The sequence below is a fragment of the Schistocerca piceifrons genome, chromosome 1 (genome assembly GCF_021461385.2).
Source record: "Schistocerca piceifrons isolate TAMUIC-IGC-003096 chromosome 1, iqSchPice1.1, whole genome shotgun sequence".
NCBI lineage: Eukaryota > Metazoa > Arthropoda > Insecta > Orthoptera > Acrididae > Schistocerca > Schistocerca piceifrons.
Window position 1 is genome coordinate 912,841,520 of NC_060138.1, and position 20,826 is coordinate 912,862,345.

Genomic DNA, 20,826 nt, shown 5'->3' on the forward strand with positions numbered 1-20,826 from the left:
TTCAATTGTGATGCTTGTAAGCACACTTCGTACAGTTAGTTGGATGTCTGTCATATCCTGATGAAACTTTCCCTTCAGTCACCTTTCCTCTCACAGAAACAAGAAAAAAAATCACATGGTGAGAGGACAGGCGAATACGGCGGATGTGGGATGGCAATAACAGAATGTTTTGGCCATATACTTGGTAACAGATAAAGCAGTATAGATTCTTGCATTGTCATGCAGTAAGAACCAGTCCTGAGAATGCCACAAATCAGGGCAGTGACATCAAACTGCTAGTCACAAACATTTCAAGAATCTGATGTAAAGAATTTGGTTCACTGTTTGATCTGGAGGAACATACTCATGGTGAACTAATCCTTTAGCATCAAAGAATGCAATCAACATTGTCTTTGTTCTCAAAGGTCGTCGTTTGACCATTTTTGAGGCTGGGAATCCAGGACTCTATCATTTGGCACTTTGACACTTCGTGCGACAGTCATACTGGTGGCACCAACTTTCATCCCCAGCAATAATCTTTGGCGGAAATGTGGGATCATGTCTGGTTGTATACAGCAGTTCACCATATGTTCTTTGTCTTTCCTCTTTCTGCCTGTCTGTTGTGTTTGTGTGGGACAAGTTTTGCATTAAGTTTCTTTTTCCCTTAATCTTTGCATAAAATCTTATGACACCCGTGATGATTTAAGTTATGTTCTTTTGATAACCTCACAGTTATATCACAGCGTTCTCGCAATAACTGCCTTAAACACTTCACACTTGCATCGATTGTGCTGTAGATGGGCGACCAGCTCTGGGATTGTATTGCACTGCATCTCTGCCTTCACAAAAACTTTCATGCCACTCGAAAACATGATTTCTTGAAAGTGCCTTGCCGGCATTTACTTGCTTAATCATTGTCCATGTTTCACTAGGAGTCTTCCCGAGCTTGCTACAGAACTTAATGTTTACTCTCTGCTTACTCTCAAGATCCACTGTGCCACCGTAACTAATTCGCCAAGAACCCAGTGTGTTGCTAAGCACAGTCCTACCACATAGTAAATTTGCATGGAAACATGTCCAAGGTCATTTCAATGACACACGTATACCAGGTAACATAAAAATAACATTTGTTCCTTTTTAGTATCGCAAATTCAGAAAAAAAGACCTGTGCTGGAATATTTCTGGCAAAGAGAGTACACAAGATTGCATGGACTGGCTTTATGACTTCACTGTTAATTTCAATAATTTCCTTTCCAATGTTTTGATTCTACACTAACTTAATCTCATTATAATTACAAATTTTCAGGTGTACTTTCAACTTCACCTTCACAGTTTTTCCAATCTTTTTTTATATAAAATGTGAACAGTACAATCATCTTGTATAGTCTGTCGGTAAACTGAAGAGCGAACGAACGAGTCCCCACTCTGCCAACCCAGCTACGTCACAAGGCGCTTCTACAGGCTGTTTCACAACGTAGAACCGGCCCTGCCGCGGCGCGCTCTTTAAATCTGTGGCGACGCCGTGTACAGATACGTCTCGGCTGTGTTTATTTCTAGACAAATGCATTAAGAGCATAAGAAACACAAAAAAACTATAGCTTCTTCCGAAACACAACATTATATAGTAAATATTATTAACATAAGAACGGAAGTCAGGATTCTACTAAAACATAGAACCAAATGCCTGTTCATGTGAATGTATGTTCCTCTATTGCTATTCGTAAAACGAACCCCAATATAATGCAATCAGTCTGTAGAATTTAAGGCTTGTTCTCATTTTGTGTTTCTACTAAAAAGTAGAAGTTTTCTTTGAAGGACTGCATTGAAACTTAACAATTCTTGCAACACGAAGAGTGTTTAAAAATTAAGCAGAAATTTATAATTTTGTGTGTTGTAATAGTCCGATTTGCACCACTTTTTTGTCACTGCTTTTGTAAACATGCCTCAAAAGTATGTGTGCAATGTTATTCATATTGGGTATTTACTCTGTTGACAGCTGTCAGAAAGGTTACATGTATTTTGGTAGTATCAACGATTATTTGTTTTGTATAAAAATAAATTAGAGAATCTGTATTAAATTTTGTTATAAGAATAGAATAAAGTGTATGAATTTTTTAGAAATGGTAAATATTGCTTTTGGTGCCTGTTATGAGTAAACCAAGGGCAGACAAGTGGTATAAACATTTCAAAGCGGGCCTTAAAGGACAGCGATTTTACAAGCATGGATGAGATTAAAAATGCACAGTTAAGAGACCTATTAACTATCCCGAAGAAACAGCTCCTAAAGTGTTTCGGGAACTGGAAAAAGTACTGCTATAAGTGTATAGTATGTATTCGGGAATATTTTGAAGAGGATAACATTGCTTTAGATTAACAAATAAAGTTCTTACCAAAACATAAAAATGAATATGTGAACGCATCTCGAATGTCAAGCTTTTTGCTTAGAAGTCTAGAATCGGTGTACATGTTTCAAAGGAAATTTCAGCAGTGTTTCGAATAGCTATTGCACACATGTTTTAAGCCATATGTCTTAGAATCAGGTGAATAGTGACCGAGGTACAGATTTAGTGTTCCATACGCATCAAAGGTGTCTATACCGATGGGTTTCCTCCCTAAACTATTAGTTTTCCTTCGTGGCGATTCCAGTAAACCATGCGGCTTTTTTTCCGTTCCTTACTTATGTGTCCTATTGGGTGAGGCTGACATTTGCATAGATTGCAGCCCTTTAATTGGGACTGGTAATATTAGCCAATAGGTCTTTTTGGGCCGCCTCTTTAATACACGCTGTAATAACATTAGAGACGATCGAACGCTCGTTACTCCGCAAATACCTTCACTTCTTCGTATTTTACACATTTTCTTGCAATGCTAGACGATTATCCATCACTTCCGGATATCGGAGTACATCAGTAAGTATACAACGTTAACTCACTGACACTGGCAACTAAGATCCCACGAACAGAAACGATGTGTATCACTGCACGCCGATCTACACCGCTAGACCGATAATGGGAAACTGATTTTGGGTGCCCCTGTAGGCCGGTGGCAGCGTTCTTTCGGGAAAGGCCACTTCCCCCACCAAAAGCGCTGCTCGCTCTTGAGTTTACAGACAGACTATACAGTTTCCCACCACTGGCAGGGCCTGCTTGGAACACAAGCCTCTCAATCTTCTTCGGTCATCCCACCAGCTCTGTGTCAATGCTCTCGATAAGTCTACTCCTCTCTTCTGACCACTTTCTACACTCCTTTTAGACACTTGTCCCTCAGCCTTGCTCTTGGTTTCTTGCACTCCATCTTCCCAAGCATCCTTGTCCATCCATTCTCTTCAAATGCCCGTACCATTTTAAATTTCTTTCCTCAGTTTTATCTGGTAGGGTTTCTCCGGTGTTCTCTGACAAACACTTTCATCTCTCTTTTTTTTCCATTTTAGTTACACCTATCTGACTTTTTAAAATCTTCATTTCACTTTGTCACTTGTTATTTTTTCCACTTTCCTTCATAATCTAGCTTTCTTCAAGGTATAACAGACTTGGTGTATAATATGTTAGGAGTGTCATCCATTTTTCTGGGGATTTCTTTGTACCATATCAATACTCTCAAATTTCTCATAAAGCTATCAGCTTGTCTTGCCCATTCACTTATCTCTTTGCCATTTCTTACATTTTCTTATACAACACTCCTCAAGTGCTTACAGCTTTCCACTGTTTTTTGCTGTTCAGTGTCTAAATTCATGTTTACTCGAGGGCTATAATTTTTTTCTAGTTTTGATAAACAGCTCAAATTTCATGTGTAAATTTTAGGCCATATTCTTCACAACTTCTTCCCAAGATGTAACTGCTTCTGTATTCCCTCCTCATTCCCCCACACTATGAAATTATCAGCAAATAACATTGCTATCATCTTGTCAGCTACTTCTTTTGCCACCTGTTCATTGTATGGTACATCACTACTTTGGAAAATAAGACACATTTGTGCCCTTCTTTGTACAGTATAATGTCAAGACCAAAAACAAAGGCTGTATTACTATGTTCCATTATGATACTTTTATTCTCCCAGTTTAAGGATGTACCAGCTTCTTTTATGGCTGCTAAAAACAGTTTTAGCGGCACTGTATTTACCACTGTTTTGATTCAGTCTACTGGAAGTCACTAGTGTATGTACTTGGCCCTGCAAAAATTTAGACTTAACAGACACTATATGCTTATATTTTGAGGAGTGCAGTTGCAGGTGTAGCAGTTGTAAAGCTAAGTAGGCCTACTGACAAAGTTGTTTGCACATTGTATTTAAATATTAAATTTAGTAGTTTTCAATCGTTCAGCCAAATATTAGCACAGCGTTTACATTTTGCAGAGTGCAATTGCAGCTGTAGTGGTTCTTAAGTTCTGACAAAGTTGTTTGTGCACTGTTATTCGGTTATTAAATTTAGTGGTTTTCAACAGTCTCATGCTGTTTCTGGTGAAATAACAGTTTAATAAACTTTTGCCCACTGTGTTTTAGAGAGTTCTTTTCGCATTGATGTCATTTATTAAATTTAGTACAGTAGTTTTCAGCTGATGTTTCTTATTGTTTGTAGTGAAATATTTCAGTAAAACTTTCATTCACTGTATTTAATTTTGTTGAATGTTCCAGTGTTGCTTGGATTTCTTTTATTTTGGATAAGAAATTGTGTGAAGGTCTTGTGGTATTGATATTAGTTGTGGTTTAATAGCATTAATAAAAGTAGTTGGTTTCTTAGTAGAAAGCGAATTTCAAGATCACTATTGTTAGTTCTTTAAATAATTCTACTGTTATAATTGAACTTAGGGAATGTAGATGTTTAGTTCTTTCAGTAACTGTTAACATTTTACCATGAGTGAGAAGTGTGGGCTATGTCATAGGTATGTGAGTAGTGGGTTACAGTGTGAGATTTGTTCAAAGTATTTTCATTGGAAGGGGGGGGGGGGAGTGCAGTGGGGAAGCCAGTGAGCATTCTAGCAAGATCCTCTCCTGAAATGCAGAATTTGCAGCAGAAATAAGTTGATAGAGGAGCAGGAGTGTAAGATCTGCGCAGTTACAAAAAACAAAGGAGGAACTAGATAGATTGAGGGGGGTGAAGGGCAATGGAGACTGGGAACTGGCAATTGGTAAGAAGGCAATTTGGCCAACTGTCAGAGTTTAGTGGAGAGAAGTCTCTTGTAGCTGTAGGTGTAGGAAACATGCAGCAGTCCTCAGCAATTAGGAAGCCTAAGGCAGTTGCAAATTCTAACAGAAAGAAGAAGGTTCTGCTGCTACGTAGTTCGCATGGCAGAGACGTGGGCAGCAGCAGCAGGAAGTGTTAGGGAGTGAGTACCAGGTCACCAGCATCATGAAGTCCAGTGCAGGGTTAGCTCAGGTGGCTGACAACATAGGGGAGTTATGAAGGAATTTTACAAAAGAGATCAAGTAGTAATTGCAGGTGGAGCTGGGAATAGTCTTGATAGGGATGGGGAGTATAATGTAGATGGTGATCTGGTAAAGGTAGCTACTCAAACTGGTGGCACAAATGTAAGTGCAACAGTTTCAGCATCATGAGCAGCCTCATCTTAATGCTGCTGTTGGGGGTGTTAACATGGGGCTGGAGGAGGCGCTAATGGTGGAGGACATGGCTCACACTGCAGTGGTGCCAGTTGAGTCTATCAACCGATTGGGTTTCACTAGGTATGGCCTGCACCTCAACAGGTATGGGAAGGGGGGGGCTGGCAAAGCTTATAGGTGACAGTGTAACAGGTGGTGGTGGGATCACTCATGGGAAAATTCCTGTAGTAGTTGGTGTTAGAAATGCATCTGTTTTAGATTGAAGTCAGCTGATAGGTATCCCTGCTTAAAGGAAGTCCCTGTAACAAAGGAATCACTTTCAAAGGAGGCCAGATATTGAAGTAGTAAAGGAATTAGCATATTTCATCAACATGTAAGAGATATTATAGATGAAATGAGTGAACTGCTTATAGATGTTGGCTCTGAAATTATTGATATATCAGAGCACTACTTAAATAACTTGACAATTCAGAGGCTTCCTTAACCAGGATACAGACTAGCTGGCGTTTTTCAAGAAGTTCTTCGCGGAGTGGAGGAGTGGTCATGTACATAAAAAACAGAATTCCATTTGAGTCTGTAGACGTATTTTGGCACTGCACTGAACAGGTATCTGAATGTTGTGCAGGGAGAAAGGGATAATCTAGACAATTTTAGACCTATTTCCATGCAATCGCCATTTGCTACAGTTATTGGAAAGGCTGTGTATGTAAGGATAATTGACCACTTTATCTAGCAAAATTTGCTATCAAATGTGCGGTCTGGTTTTAGAAGTGGTTTAACAACTGAAAATACTATATTCTCTTTTCTCTGCGAGTTACTGGATAGATTAAACAAAAGGTTTCAAACGTTAGGCATCTTTTTCAATTTAACTAAGGTGTTTGATTGCACAGATCACAAAATATTGCTTCAGAAGTTGGACCATTATGGAATACCGGGAGTAGCTCACAACTGGTTCACCTCTTACTTTAATGATAAACACCAAAAGGTCATTATCCACAGTGTTGAGAATGGCTATGATGTGGGGTATCAGTAGGGCATGGTCAAGTGTGGTGTGCCCCAGGGATCAGTGCTGTGGCCTGTCCTGTTCCTTATTTATATAAATGATATGCCTTCTAGTATTACAGGTGATTCTAAAATACTTCTGTTTGCTGATGACACTAACTTGGTAATTAAGAATGTTGTGTGCAACAGTGGCACTGTTTCAAATAGTGCAGTTCATGGCTTGTAGAAAATAAATTAAAGCCAAATCACAATAAGACTCAGTTTTTACAATTTTTTACACACAGTTCAACAAAACCTGACATTTTAATTTCACAGAATGGGCATATGATTAGTGAAACTGAACAGTTTAAATTCCTTGGTGTTGAGATAGATAATAAACTGTCATGGAAAGCCCATGTTCAGGATCTTGTTGAAAGACTTAGTGCTGCCATTTTTACTATTTGAACGGTATCGGAATTAAGTGATAGTTTGACACGAAAAGTAGTCTACTTTGCTTACTTTCATTCACTTACTACATATGGTATTATATTTTGAGGTAACTTTTGCCACTCTCAAAGGGCGTTTTTGGCTTATAAACAGGCAGTTTGGGCAATAAGTGGTGTATGTTCGTGAACCTCTTGTCGACCTCTGATAATTAGTCTGGGTATTCTGACTTTGGCCTCTCAATATATATATCCTTTTCTTTCATTTCTTGTTAACAATATTGACTTATTCCCAAGAATTAGCAGTTTTCACTCAGTAAGTGCTAGGCAGAAATCTAATCTGCATTCGGATCGCACTTTCTTGACTCTTGTGCAGAAAGGTGTGCAGTATATTGCTGTATACATTTTTAATTAACTACCACAAGAATTCAAAAATCCTAACAGCAATCCACACACTTTCAAATCAAAGGTGAAGAGTTTCCTCATGGGTCCCTCCTTCTATTCTGTCAAGAGTTCCTTGAAAAATTGAATCCTGTGTTATATTGTTGATTGTGTTTACAAAAACTTGTGGTTTGTCTTTTTTTTGTTCATAAATATTTTATTTTTATCTGTTATTACTTTTACTTGGAGATCTGCTCCTCAATTTGGTCCTACAAAACTAAATGGTTAAAAAAAGGCTTCTCTGATTTTTGTGTTCCAAATTCTGAGTGGTTTTATCTATCTGTTTTTGTCCTTTTCTCAATTGTTTTTGAGGCTGTTTCAATGGTGTAAGTCTTAACAATATTTCATTCTATGTATATTGATGTCTTTACAGACTGTTTACTGAAGCAAGCTTTCCTTAAAGAGACTGCACTGAAAATTTTTTCTAATAGTATATCCCAACAGAAGATGCACTTTAAAAGACTAATATTGTGGTTTCTTTTGGAGTTGCTTAGTTTTCTTCCACTTTGATAGTAGCCTTAGTGTACATCCTAAAATGAAATTGTTGCTACCTCTGTTGCTTCCTCGATAAGCATGCATAAAATTCTTCGTTGTACCATTAACTAGTATATAATCAATCACAGATCTTGATCCTTCTGTACTCTGTGTAAAATTATGAATGTCTTTCTTCTTTTAAAATTATTAAAAGAGGCAGACTTGTGTAGCTCTGGTCCATTATTATTAAGAGTCTTACCTCCAAATAATCCTACTATGCATAGTATAGCTAGGTTTCTGACTCTTGCATTGAAAACACCAGCAATCAAAATATGGGCTGTCTTTTTGTTCACTTCTTTATGAAGATCATCATAAAAAGTACCAGTACCATCTTTTCTTCCCTCTTCTGGGACATACACATCTACAGCTGTTAGATGACCTCTTGGAACTTTGAAATCTGTCTGTCTTCATTCCACGGCATTAAGTAATCTGTCAAATCTTTTGCTCCTTTTACTTTTTTTCTTACTTTCTGTTATTACTGCAATGTCTACCTTTCTTTCTTTGGATACTTGATTCAATTCGCTCTCTTTGTTGGTCAATCCTCAAACATTCCACACTGCCAAAGATACATAAGCCATATAGTCAAATAATTTGTTCTTTACAGCTGGCAAGTATTTCTTGAAGCAATAATTTTCCAACAGTCATATGTATTGTAGAAAATTATTTTATGAACTTCTTACATGCTACCAGTTCCGGCATTACATTGATGCCATCTTCAGGCCCCACACGTCATAGTCATAAAAATGCTATACATGGAAGGAGCCATATAACTGGATCCATGAATCAAATCATTGTGCAACAGCTCGTGGTGACCAAACGACACAGGTTGCGTGATGGGAGCTGCCTCCTCTACGCATCACAATCAGCTTGATTTTCTATTGGGGTTGACTCCCTTATGGAATCTGGCTTCAGTATGACTCAAGAACCCCAACCCCCACCCCCTGCCCTATGTTGTAGGACACAGTTTGGCTCCTCTGTAGAGACCACAACCAGTAGCTATGCTACCACCCATGGGAGTAATGTCTTGTTTCTCAAGGTCTATAGGAAAGAATTTTATTGAATATTTCCTGTCAGTTCCCATTGTTAGAATTTTATTGAATGTAAGTCATTGAATGTAAGCTAAAAGAATCATTACAATTAATTAATGTGAGGAAAAATGGTAATCAATATTTATTGCTTACACTACTTTTCCACTCACAAACAATTTTTAAAACCATCTTGTATCTCTGCTCGATTACAATCCAATGGTTATCTTTTATGCAGTTTGTAATAATTGCAGTAGACTGCAGGGAGAAGATTGTCACACCTACAGTTTCTGTTGTTAGCAATTGCAAGCAGATTTATCTTGTCAGATCACAGAGCTGATTCTGGTATTATTCTTTAACAAAATATATCAGGTTTTGTCTCGCATTGCGACTCACATCCATGTAACAGCTTGTCCCAAAATGGCTGCTTTCATTGGTTCTGCAGGTTCTCCCAGAATGTTTTTGTTAAAATAATGGAATTGTATGATGTTTTCTTGATTTTTTTACTCTTGAGAAATTATTGAAGATACAATTTGGTCACTACTTAGACCAGCCATGCAGGCAAACTTATAATGCAAAACTAGGCCACAGTTAAAGTTGAGTAATATGCTGCAGTTTACTTGCCATGAAATCTAATTCAGACAGCGTGTCTGTTGAATTCTAAATGGATCTGGCACTGAACCTTAAAAAAATATAAGCTAAAAACTTAATGACAGCAGCCCTAGCACTGTGATTCACCACAATAAATTTCTATACAACCTCCTACAAGATTAACACTTTCTGCAATATAAAGTTTGACAAAGAAAAAAAAAATGGATATTTTCCCCACTGATAAGTAATTAAGGAAAAAAAAAACAAGTTTTAAATCTGAAGTAAAAAAATTAAAACTACTAGCTGACACAGAAGAAAAATGTGTTTCCAAATCACAAAAACAATTAAGAATGAATTGCCATTTGTACAGTACATAATCACTGGAAAGAAAGTTCATATGTGGAATTAATGTCTTCAAGTTAACAAAAGTGTGCTTATCCTAGTATCACAAACTAATGCTGTGGCAGGCTAGGCTTATAAATGTAATTAATGGCTTATAAATGTAATTAATGATAATAATTACTGTTCAAGCATTGTGATAGAAATGAAAGATCTCTTCACTTTCAACCCAAGAAAGCAGATGAAGTATCATAATTTTCATGAAAAAGTTCCAGCTGAACACATTCCCTTTAAGCTCGCTAATTTGAAGATGACTATGAGAGAAGTAAAGCAATTATTGTGTAGTTGGAGCACCATAAATTTCATATTTCTATAAAACTAAATGGAAGAAACTAATAAGGTGGTTCACAACTGGACTAATTTTTCTACCATTCTATATTTTAAAAATCAGCTGAAATATATATTATGTGTAACACACATTTAACTGAAAACAAAAATAGCTGATCGATACGGGCACTTATCGTAACAAGGGACGTTACAGCCTTTCATGTTACAGCTCTTTTTTTTAGCGATAGCTCAAAAGTTAGGACCATCTCTGGTTTGTTGTGTATTTTATTGCCTCTCCACAAAACAGGTATAGGTTAGTGGCTGCAATTTTTATTCATTGTTGTCATCTCGGAATTTTTATTACTGTAACAAATTAAACTGCCATGTTGTCAATTCTTTACCTTTTGGCAGTAAAAGTTTCAGATATAATTATACACTGAATTAAAAATCTCACCCGGTAATATAGCTGTTTAACTTCTTCAATATATGAAGATGATGTTATTCCATCAATTTGCTCACTGATTGTAACTGTCAGAAGCTTGTCAGTTTCAGCTATTGTCAGCTTCAGAAACTGGTCTCCAGTCAGATCACGGACAGGCTTGTTCTTAACATACTTCATACTGAGAAAAAAAAATTAATTTACTTCAATCAGCACCATGATATTTCACAAATTGTTTTTAAGCAAGCAAAAAATGCATAATTTATAAATATTTTATGGCCATAAATCAGAAAAACATACCTGTAACAAGGATGACTTTCATCAATTTCTTTTATGCCTTTTTTCGTGGGTTTTACATTGATCTTCGCACGTTCAAAGAAAGTCTCTCGCACACATTTCCTAACAAGTGGATCACGTGACAACTGCATTGCAACCATGAACTTAACAGCTTTCAGTACATCATCCACTGATGAAAATTTGCTGAAAACAAAAGTATATTTGAACAATAAGTTACAAAAAAGAAATATAGCAAAGAAACCAATATGGCAGGAAATGTACAGACATGAGAAAACTTAAACGTAAAAATAATACATGATGTAAACACCAAGAAATTGTAAGATAATGGATGCCAAAGTTATCAACAGCAGAATATCATCATTTGGTGGTAGCTTCACTTTTTTCCAAATAAGCATATGTTGCATATGCACCGATGTGGAGCCACAGCTATAAAATGACACTCAGTGTGAGGAAGTTTGTCCAGTACACAAATGTGTCTGGATGTGTCTAGCAGTGCTGTTTAATTGGATTAAGTTGCTGTGTGTTATGCTGTGGTTATTATGCTCTGTTGCACTTTTTGCTATGTGCTGTATCTTGCATTTGCTGTTAAAAATGTTATTTGAGAGAAAAATGAGTGCTTGGAATTTAAGTTCTGTTTTCTTTTTCGGCATTATGTTAAAAAATGCTTCTGATCTTCTGGGCTTGATAGAATAAAAGTTGATTCATGTTCTTTGTAGATTAGTAAATGTTAAAACTAGTGGCCATTAGATTCCAGTACAACATGTTGACTACCTTACTGCTGCGCTGTTTTTTGAAACAGATGATTGTTTTAATGAATTAATGCCAATGCTGATCTTTATGAATAGTTGATTTAATACCAAATATTCTATCCAGTAAATGTCACAAAAAATTCATATCAAACATTACCAACCATGTACAGGAATTTTAGGCTTGCCTAGATTTCACAGTTTAACTGACACTATTATCTTAAGCTAATGTAATTAGTTTACTGCACTCTCTAGCATAAGATGTGTTAGCTGGGATACGTTAGTTTAAATGCATACACTTACAAAAACTCATCACTGGCTGACTGACAAGACATTTTATGGCCAGACTGACAGACATTTTATGGCCACACTTCCACAACAGTGCTTTTCTGAAAAATGGTTATCTGGAAAATTTTGCTTCGTTCAATATCATCTACCTTGTTTTGATCTTATTATCTTGATGATTTTTTCTATGCAGTATATGAGGGCTCCTGATAAACAATCAGATAGCAATCTGTAGTTATGGTGTTAGTAGTTACTTGTGCATAGCATCCATCAGAAAATATCCGTACATTAACAATTACTGCAAGTGCACCAATTTCTAAAGAACTCTACAGTGATATACAGATTTTCTGGTGAGATATATTGAGATTAACTATTGTACCTCGTTGGACACAGACGACAGTGAACAGTTTATACACTGACTAAAATTTTCAAATGTGCTAAGAATACAGAACTCTTAAGCTTGCATACCTGCTGACAAACTCCTTTGCAACTTCAGTTGGCTCTGTTGGCTCTTGTTCTACTTCATGGCGTTGATAATTATCTCTCAAATTTTCTCCAAACTGTTCAGGAGATAAACCGAATTTCTTAGCCAAACCATCTGGAAAAAAGTAAAACCAGAAGTTAAACACACACACACACACACACACACACACACACACACACACACACACACACACACACGTCAGTATCTTTTACACATCTATCTGCTATATGTATCTATTTGCTTCTCAGAACTTGGTCTTACTTAAATATTGATGAGTTCTCTATATTTTTGGTTATTATTAATTTAGTGTAAATGTGCCATTCAGTATCCACTGCATACACAATGAAATGGGATAGTAGCATTTCAGATCTGGCTGAATTCTGCTACAGAATTTATGATGCCACATAAAAAGGGAGTCAACCGCAACATGTAATTAAAGGTTCAATCATGACAGAATGCTGTATGGATACTAATTATCTTTCTGAAACAACAAAGTTCATATACCTACTGTGAAAGAGAATGGTTAATTTTAGAGCAATAAACTTCACAATGCTGTCCTACTAACACTGATAATCATATAACAACATTAGTGTGTGAAGAAACACAGGGAAGATACACAAATACACCATCAGAAAAAAAGTACACCTGGAAAGATGATGTCAATTTTCATCTGATGATGGCATATGCCACCTGGGAGATAGTAGATATACTGATAATGGTTTCAACACTTTCCAACAGATAATGCAGCGGCATAGCAATGAGAATGCCGTCTGTGCCTACCCTTTCACTGGAAATGTTTACGGCCAGAAGGCTCAGCGTGGTGTAAACGTGTGAAACAGGCAGGAAACCATGCCGTGGAGACACACGCATGCTTCCACAGCCAACTGAGCGAGTTTGAATGGGGTCAAATTGTGGCCTTCCGAATGGTGGGATGGTCCTCTTGGAGAATTACCATTCAAATTGGATGTGCTGCATCCTTTCTGCAACTACTCTGGTCTCAGTGGTCAGTGAACATTCTCACACCTGTAGATGAGGTGAGGTTCTGGACATCCATGAAGCACAGATGCCCGCCAGGATCATCATATTCTAAAGGCAGTAGTGGCAGATTGTACAGCTATCACAGCATAGATAAGAAGCTTGTGAGTCCAGACATGTCTCCACAAACAGTTGTGAATCAGTTATTAGCAGCTGGATGATGGGAACGCACACCTCTAGCCTGTCTTTCACTCACAGCACAGCATCGGCATGCTCAGCTCAACCTGTTATCACAGGATCACTTGGCATTTGGAGTGGTGCACCATGGTCTTCAGAGATGAAAGCAGATTCTGTCTGTATGCAAGTGATGGTCGTTTGCACTTACAATGTAGACTTCCTGGTGAGTGCTGTCTCATAGAGTGCAACTGTTCAAGGCACACTGGTCCCATCCCAGTAATTATGGTCGAGGGTGCAATAAGTTACAACTCTCATTCACCTTTGGTGTTTCTGGAGAAGATGCTAACCAGCACTCTGTATGTGGAGAATGTTGTTGACCCCTTCTGTTGTCATTCTTGCAGCAGGAAGGTGATGTGTTTTTCCAACAGGATAATGCTCACTCACATGCTGCCTGTAAAACTCTATGTGCACTGCAAGGCATGCAGCAAGTTTCCAGGCTAACACTAACTCTGGACTTGTCTCCAATCGAGCACATGTTGGATGCGATGGGACAAGAAACGACTCATCAACCAACACCCTTACAGAACTACATAGACAGCTTGAGCAGGTGTGGAATAACATATCTGAGGACAATATTCACCATCTTTACAACCGATCGGATGCCAGAGTCAGCGACTAAATTGCAGCCCGTGGAGTTACACCATGTACTAACATGTGTGTTCCAGCATGGGTTGATACTCAGTATCACAGAATCGCTTGTGCTATTGACCTTGTAATCATCTTGTGCACCCCCATATGCACTGTTGCGACAATAAATCTTGAGCAAATTGGAAACCTCTAAAAGGGGTGTACTATTTTTTTTTCCCAGCAGTGTACACGTCAGGCACAGAAAATAACACATGTTAACTCGCAAAAAAAATGTTCTGAAACAAGGGAATGAGCTGTGTATTTCATATTTCATAGCAGTGATGGATAATATAATGACACGAATGGCAAGAGAAATAGCACAATGGTAACAGTGAATCTGTTTGGGGATGATTTGATGGTATGAGGGAACGAGGAAAAGTAAGTACAGAGGCAGTTATATATTTGAGAAAATGTTGTGCAAGAATGTGTTCCAAAACTTAATGCAAAGAAGTGTGAGCTAGTAATTAAACAAGAAAAAAGTACAGACCTACAGTAAATCTGACACTGGGTGCTGAGCAGCAGAAAACAGTGGAAAGATTTAAGAACCAGCAGAGTGTAATAAAAGAAAATGCAAGGAATGACAGAGATGTAAATGAATGGGTGACTCAAGTCGACAGAAAGGTATGAGAGGAATGATATGGAATAACAAAGTCCCCCAGAAAAATAAGGTGATATACCAAACACATTAACGTATCAAGTCTGGTGTACACCACAGAAACATAGGTTATGAAGAAGAAGGAAAGGGGAAAAAAGTAAGGTATGAGGAAGTGAGAGAATTTTTCAGAAGCTGGCTAGGTGCAACAAAAATGAAAGAGATGAGAAATGACAATGTAAATGTGGTAACACTTCTGCAAGAGAAGATTGAGGAAAAAGGATTAAAATGTTATGGGCATTTGAAGATAATGGAAGACACAAGGAAGCTTGGGAAGACTCATGACATGAAGGTGGAGGGCAGCAGAGCATGGGAAAGCCTAAGGGACAGGTGAATATAAGTAGTGGAAGAAAGTATGTGGAAGAATGCAGAAGACAGGGCCTAGGTAAAGAACAGGGGGCTGGTAGGAAGAACAGAGAAAGTGGAAGGGTTTGTGTCACCAGCAACTGGCTACATACACAGGCAATATTAGTTCCAATGTTGCCTGGCTTATGATCCTGGAACCAAGTTCAATGGAGTTATGTGGTCCTCAGACAATGTAAATTGTATTAAAATTTGTTCAGGAAGCCAGCAAATGCACAAGCTATTCATCAGAACTTTGAGCTTCCAAGCCTAAAATGCCTGTATCCCTGCAGCTGAAGGGAATAAGGAGAATGGCAGCCAAAAGAGAAGCTGGAAGATAGTGTAAAATCATAGAACATAACTTATACTATTAAGACCAATAAACTTAACAGTAACTGTCAGATACACAAGACTGAAATACACAGGATTGGGATGAACAACCATATTGTTAAGTCAGATCAGGGTAGGGGATGCTGAAAGGAGCAAAAGTTTCCAAATAACTATAGGTTGGAAATGCAACATTTTGAGATGACAAGCATTTAAACCAACGTGCCTCAGCTAATAAATATTACACTAAAGAGCACAGTTACTAATTAACTTAGCTGAAGATAATGATTTTGGTTGAACAGTCAAACTGGACAACATTTAAATTCCTATCTATAGATGGTGATGTTAAAGCTTGGCTATTAAATTAACCACGCTAAAAGTACTGTATTGCCTTAACCACAGCATAACAAAGGAGCAGCTCAGTTAGACAGAACAACACTGCTAGGTACACCCAAATGCATGCTTACAGGACAAACCTCCATGTGCTTGTCACTGATTGACTGTTATTTTATGGCTGCAGCTCTACAACAGTGTGTTTCTGATGAGTGATCTGGAAATTTTTGCTATATTCAATGAACCATACCCTGTTCTGACATTGTCGTCATGTTGCTTTTCTCCACACTGTAAAGTGGAAACTCATTTACATTTTGGTAACTATGAAGAAATGGTACTTTAAGAAAAAATGAGATGGTAGGGAAACATTGTGTACAGATAGAAAATGTGCTAAGGTGAAGGGTAACTCATTCTGAATGAAAAATCAAGACAGAATAAAATGTAAAGGATTAAATTACATCAGACATACTATTCATCGTCTATTCTCACATGAGACTTATATATAGACAGATGAAAAGTTCACTTACATTCACAGGGTAACAATAGATGCACTGACAAAATACAGGTATTTTGATCACACTTTTTCAGAAGCAGTGGTCCTCCTTGCTTGAACAAGGAGGGAAGGGGAGAGAATTAAACACCATATTAAGGAAATATTGTCCAAGAGCCCAATTTTAAAAGAGGAATTGGTGTTGAATGGTGTGGAAATAAAACACACAAAAGTAAATTAGATTTAAAAATCTACAATAGTAAAAAAGCTCTAGGACAGAAAACACACTCATAACATGGATATAAATTAATAATTAAATTGAGGGGAGAAGTGAAGTAGTAATAACAGCAGGATGGATGGATGGAGGGACAAACGAATAGGAGCAGCATGGTTATGTTATGCTACAGTAAAAAGCGGAATCAAAACAAACAAGAAAAAAGGATGCAAATATGAGGAGGGGGGGGGGGGGGAGGAAGAAGACGAAGACTTGTGGGTACAAGGAGAATTACATAAGAAATAAATGGGAAGTAACAAGCTGCTCTTACCACTAATAAGTGCTGTGATCTTCCTTTTGTTACTTTCATTTCCACATCTGCCCATTTGTATTCTTGCTAAATCTCATCTCCTTATCTCTGAACTATTGACTGTATTGTTTGATATAGGTCATTCCATATCAACTCACCTAGGCCTCCATGCTTGACCATCTCAGATTTTGTCGAAAATTTATGTGAAGATTCACACATGTCCCCAATGAACAATGGTAAAGTTTAACATTCGTTGAAGCAACACTGACTGAGATATAGTCATTTTTTAAAAAATACTTGCACAACTTTGTGCAAAGTGAGCATGAATTTATGGTGACTTGGAGCTGTTATATCTCTGGCAATGGTGCGTTGAAAGAAATTAAATTTGGTCACCTTGCACAATCTTACGCATTCTCTTAAGAATAAAAATTAAAAGTGTTATACAAGCAATATTCAGCCAGAAAATGTTAAGAAAACTTACCAGAAAAAAGTCAAAATTTGGCTTCTTGAATCTCAGAGACTAAATGTAAAACAGACACGAAACTTGGTACGTAGTAATGTAATAACACAAGGGTTTCAAATGTTAAGTTTCATTTATGTACCCTTCCCAATAACTAATAAATTAAGTGCCTAGTTTAAGGTTATTTTAAAGGGAAAAAAATGTGGTATTTTCGAACTTATTTTGCAAAAAATTATGCTCTACACAAGTTTCCAAACTTGTCACATAAGAAAGATCATGGTTTGAACCACAAAGCAAAGTGTATTTAATTATTCAACACAGGCTAATAATGCCATATAATTTGATGGGCATGAAAAAATGTAAACTTTGGATTCTAATATCTGACAGAGTAAACACAAGCTGGACATGAAAAGTAATACACAATAGCTTGATACCACAAAGGTGTAAATATAAAATTTCATTCATGTACTATTTATAAATAATCTACAATTTGTCACGAAGATGATGAATTTGTGAAGTAGCAGAAACAGGGGATATGTGACACTTCTTTTACACATAATGTTTTCTATTTCAGCTTCAAAACCACTCTCATTTGAAATAACATGTTTTTAAGCACCCCCCCCCCCCCCCCCTGCCACCACCACCAAACAGTAGATTTAATTTCCATTATTAGCTAACAATCATACATAATCTGAGGCAAAGTAGCCATAAAAACCTGATATAAATAAAGTTTTAACTTTGGCTTCTTATATTCATTGATTAAAGGCATGATAAACACGAAACTTTGGACACAACAACTTAGCAACATAATATTTTCCAACATAAAATATCATTCATATACTGCTTTCCAAATTTCTACAAAATTATTTCAGATTAGATTTGTGTACAAATTACAAAAATAGATGACACTTTTTGAAAATTGGTTTTCCATAATTGACTTCAAACTAATCATAGTTGGAAAGAGCATGTTTTCAAGCATCCAGAAAAACCATATTCGATTTTCCAGTGCACGCAACAATACCTGAAAATGACAGACATTTTTGACAGAATGTACCATGGCAACAGGCTACAGCATGGCAATCTGTTTTCATGTTTCACTGCATGTGTTCCTATTTTTAAACTGACAAGTACTATTGCACTACTAAATTGTGCCGGTGCATGGTGACATTTTCACTACCTGTTCAAGAACATGAACCAGCAATCCATCCCCACATGGGTCACACAACACCAACTATGATTGGGTTTCTTCATCTAGATTCCCAAGCCTTTAATTTGGTTTCTTAATTTACAATCCAAAATCTTGTGGTGGTACCTGTCTGCTTACAAAGTACCTTTTCTTGAATTCTCAAATCTGTAAGAATCTCTCACATAGGTGGCAAGCAAAATGTAATATCAATTTTGATTTTAAACTTCTTGAAATTGCAGTTCACGTTTTTCATTATTTTTGAACCATATCCCACAGTTCACTTTCTGGAACTTGATACTGTCGGCCAGTTTATTAAATTACATTAATACTTGTTGATCATTCATGAACATGACATTTCATAATGATGTGGAACTTGTCAATGATATTAAAATAAAGGAGAGTGTGGAAATCCTGTCTTTCAGGCCAATGAAATGAATGAGCCGTACCTTGAGGTTGCATAAATTTTATCATAACATCATTTTGTTCCATTTATATGTCAACAATGTTGCCAATCCACCATTCGTTACTATACATACAGGTAATGTAGTGGCCAGATAACAGCTCAGTCATTTTGAAACTTAGGATGGCTGTGCTAGATAGGTGTGCAGAAAGGTGTACAGTATACTGCTGCATTCGTTTTCAATACAAATTCAAAAAACTTAGCAGTAATCCACGGGGTTTCAAATTGAAACTGAAGAGTCCTCTTATAGGTCATTCCTCATGTTCTGTTGAGGATTTCCTTGTAAAATTAAGCTGATTCCTATGTTATATTGCTGATTGCACTTACTTAAACTTACGGCTTGACTTTTTTGGGTTCATAAACATTTCATTTTATCTGTCATTACTTTTATGTCGTAATTTCATGTACTGACATGTTCCATGACCTTGGAGATTTCCTTCTCAATTTGGTCCTATGGAACTAGACATGTAAATAAAATAAAATAACTCTGGCAACACAATTTATTGTGTCATTAGAAACTTTGCTGATACTAATTGAGTCAATGAAGTGGTACAAACTGATGACGTTCTCTCATACCGGCAACCACGCTGTCTTTTTGCCATCTTATTTCAAGGAACTTTTTGCTTTCCTATATTGCTTGTTTTGGAACACACATATTTGATGACATATACATTTTAGTCTGGTCATGAAAGTTGAATAGATCTTTAGGCGGCATCAGTATTTGATTTGTAAATGGCCTCTGTAGGCTTGTATGAGTAGCCACTCACTTGGTTGTGCCACCATTCCCAACACTTGCAGATTTTTCGTGACTGATGCCAAAAATGTTTCATTCCCTGTCACTGTTAAAATAATTTTTATGGCTATACAGACTGACAAAAAACTTTTATAATCTTTATATTTTGCAGCTGAGACATCACTGAAATAATGTTTTTGTTTTAGCTGACAAAAAGTCAAACAATTTTTGAATAAACATATGTACCTGTTGCAAGTGATCCGAAATAATGCAACAATGAACAGTTTGCAACATGCCCTCATTGTCATAATATGCTACGAACGATGTAATACAGAATGTGAATTTTCCCTATTAAACCCCTGAGTAGCATCTTCAACAACAAACTAACAATTTTTAATAAGTCTTTGGAACCTAAATTAAGAAACAAAATAACAAGCTTGGGAACCTGGATGAAGAAACTCACCCTTGGTTGGTACCGGATAACCCCAATGGCAATGGAATTGCTGGTTCTTGTTCTCGAAATGGTAGTGACAATGTCACCATGGACCAACACATTATAGTGAGATATTTCTTGTCAATTTAAAAACACAAATCACATGCAACAAAACACAGACAACAGGTCACTGAAATTTGGCCTGTTGCTGTGGTAGATTCCCTCAAATTTGTCCATCATTTTCAGGTACTGTTAGTGCATACAGGAAAATCAATCATGATTTTCTGGATGTTTGAAAACATGTCCTTTCCAAAACATGCCCTTTCCAACTTTGATCAGTCTGGAATCAATTATGGAAAACAAATTTTATGACAGCAAATTGAAAGTGATCTATTTTTCTAATTTTTAGGGAAATCAGGTTTGAACTGATCTTGTAGAAATTTGGAACGCAGTATGTGAATGATACTTTATACTGGAAAATCTTATGTTGTTAAGTTGTTGTGTCCAAAGTTTCATGTTTATCGTGCCTCTAATCAATGAGATACAAAAAGCCAAACTTCATATACAGTGTAATTTTTCCATC

The 20,826-nt window shown here is 37.0% G+C and overlaps 1 protein-coding gene across 2 annotated transcripts in view; it reads right to left on the reverse strand.

Moving 5' to 3' along the window:
* LOC124717030 (transcription elongation factor SPT6) overlaps nt 1-20,826 on the reverse strand; it is a 157,651-nt gene that overhangs the window by 55,117 nt on the left and 81,708 nt on the right. For both annotated transcript variants that reach the window (XM_047243696.1, XM_047243689.1), the window contains 3 exons: nt 12,449-12,578; nt 10,953-11,132; nt 10,668-10,833 (listed from right to left, as the gene is read on the reverse strand). In XM_047243696.1, the coding sequence (XP_047099652.1) occupies nt 10,668-10,833; nt 10,953-11,132; nt 12,449-12,578 (476 nt within the window). The remainder of the gene's footprint in view (nt 1-10,667; nt 10,834-10,952; nt 11,133-12,448; nt 12,579-20,826) is intronic.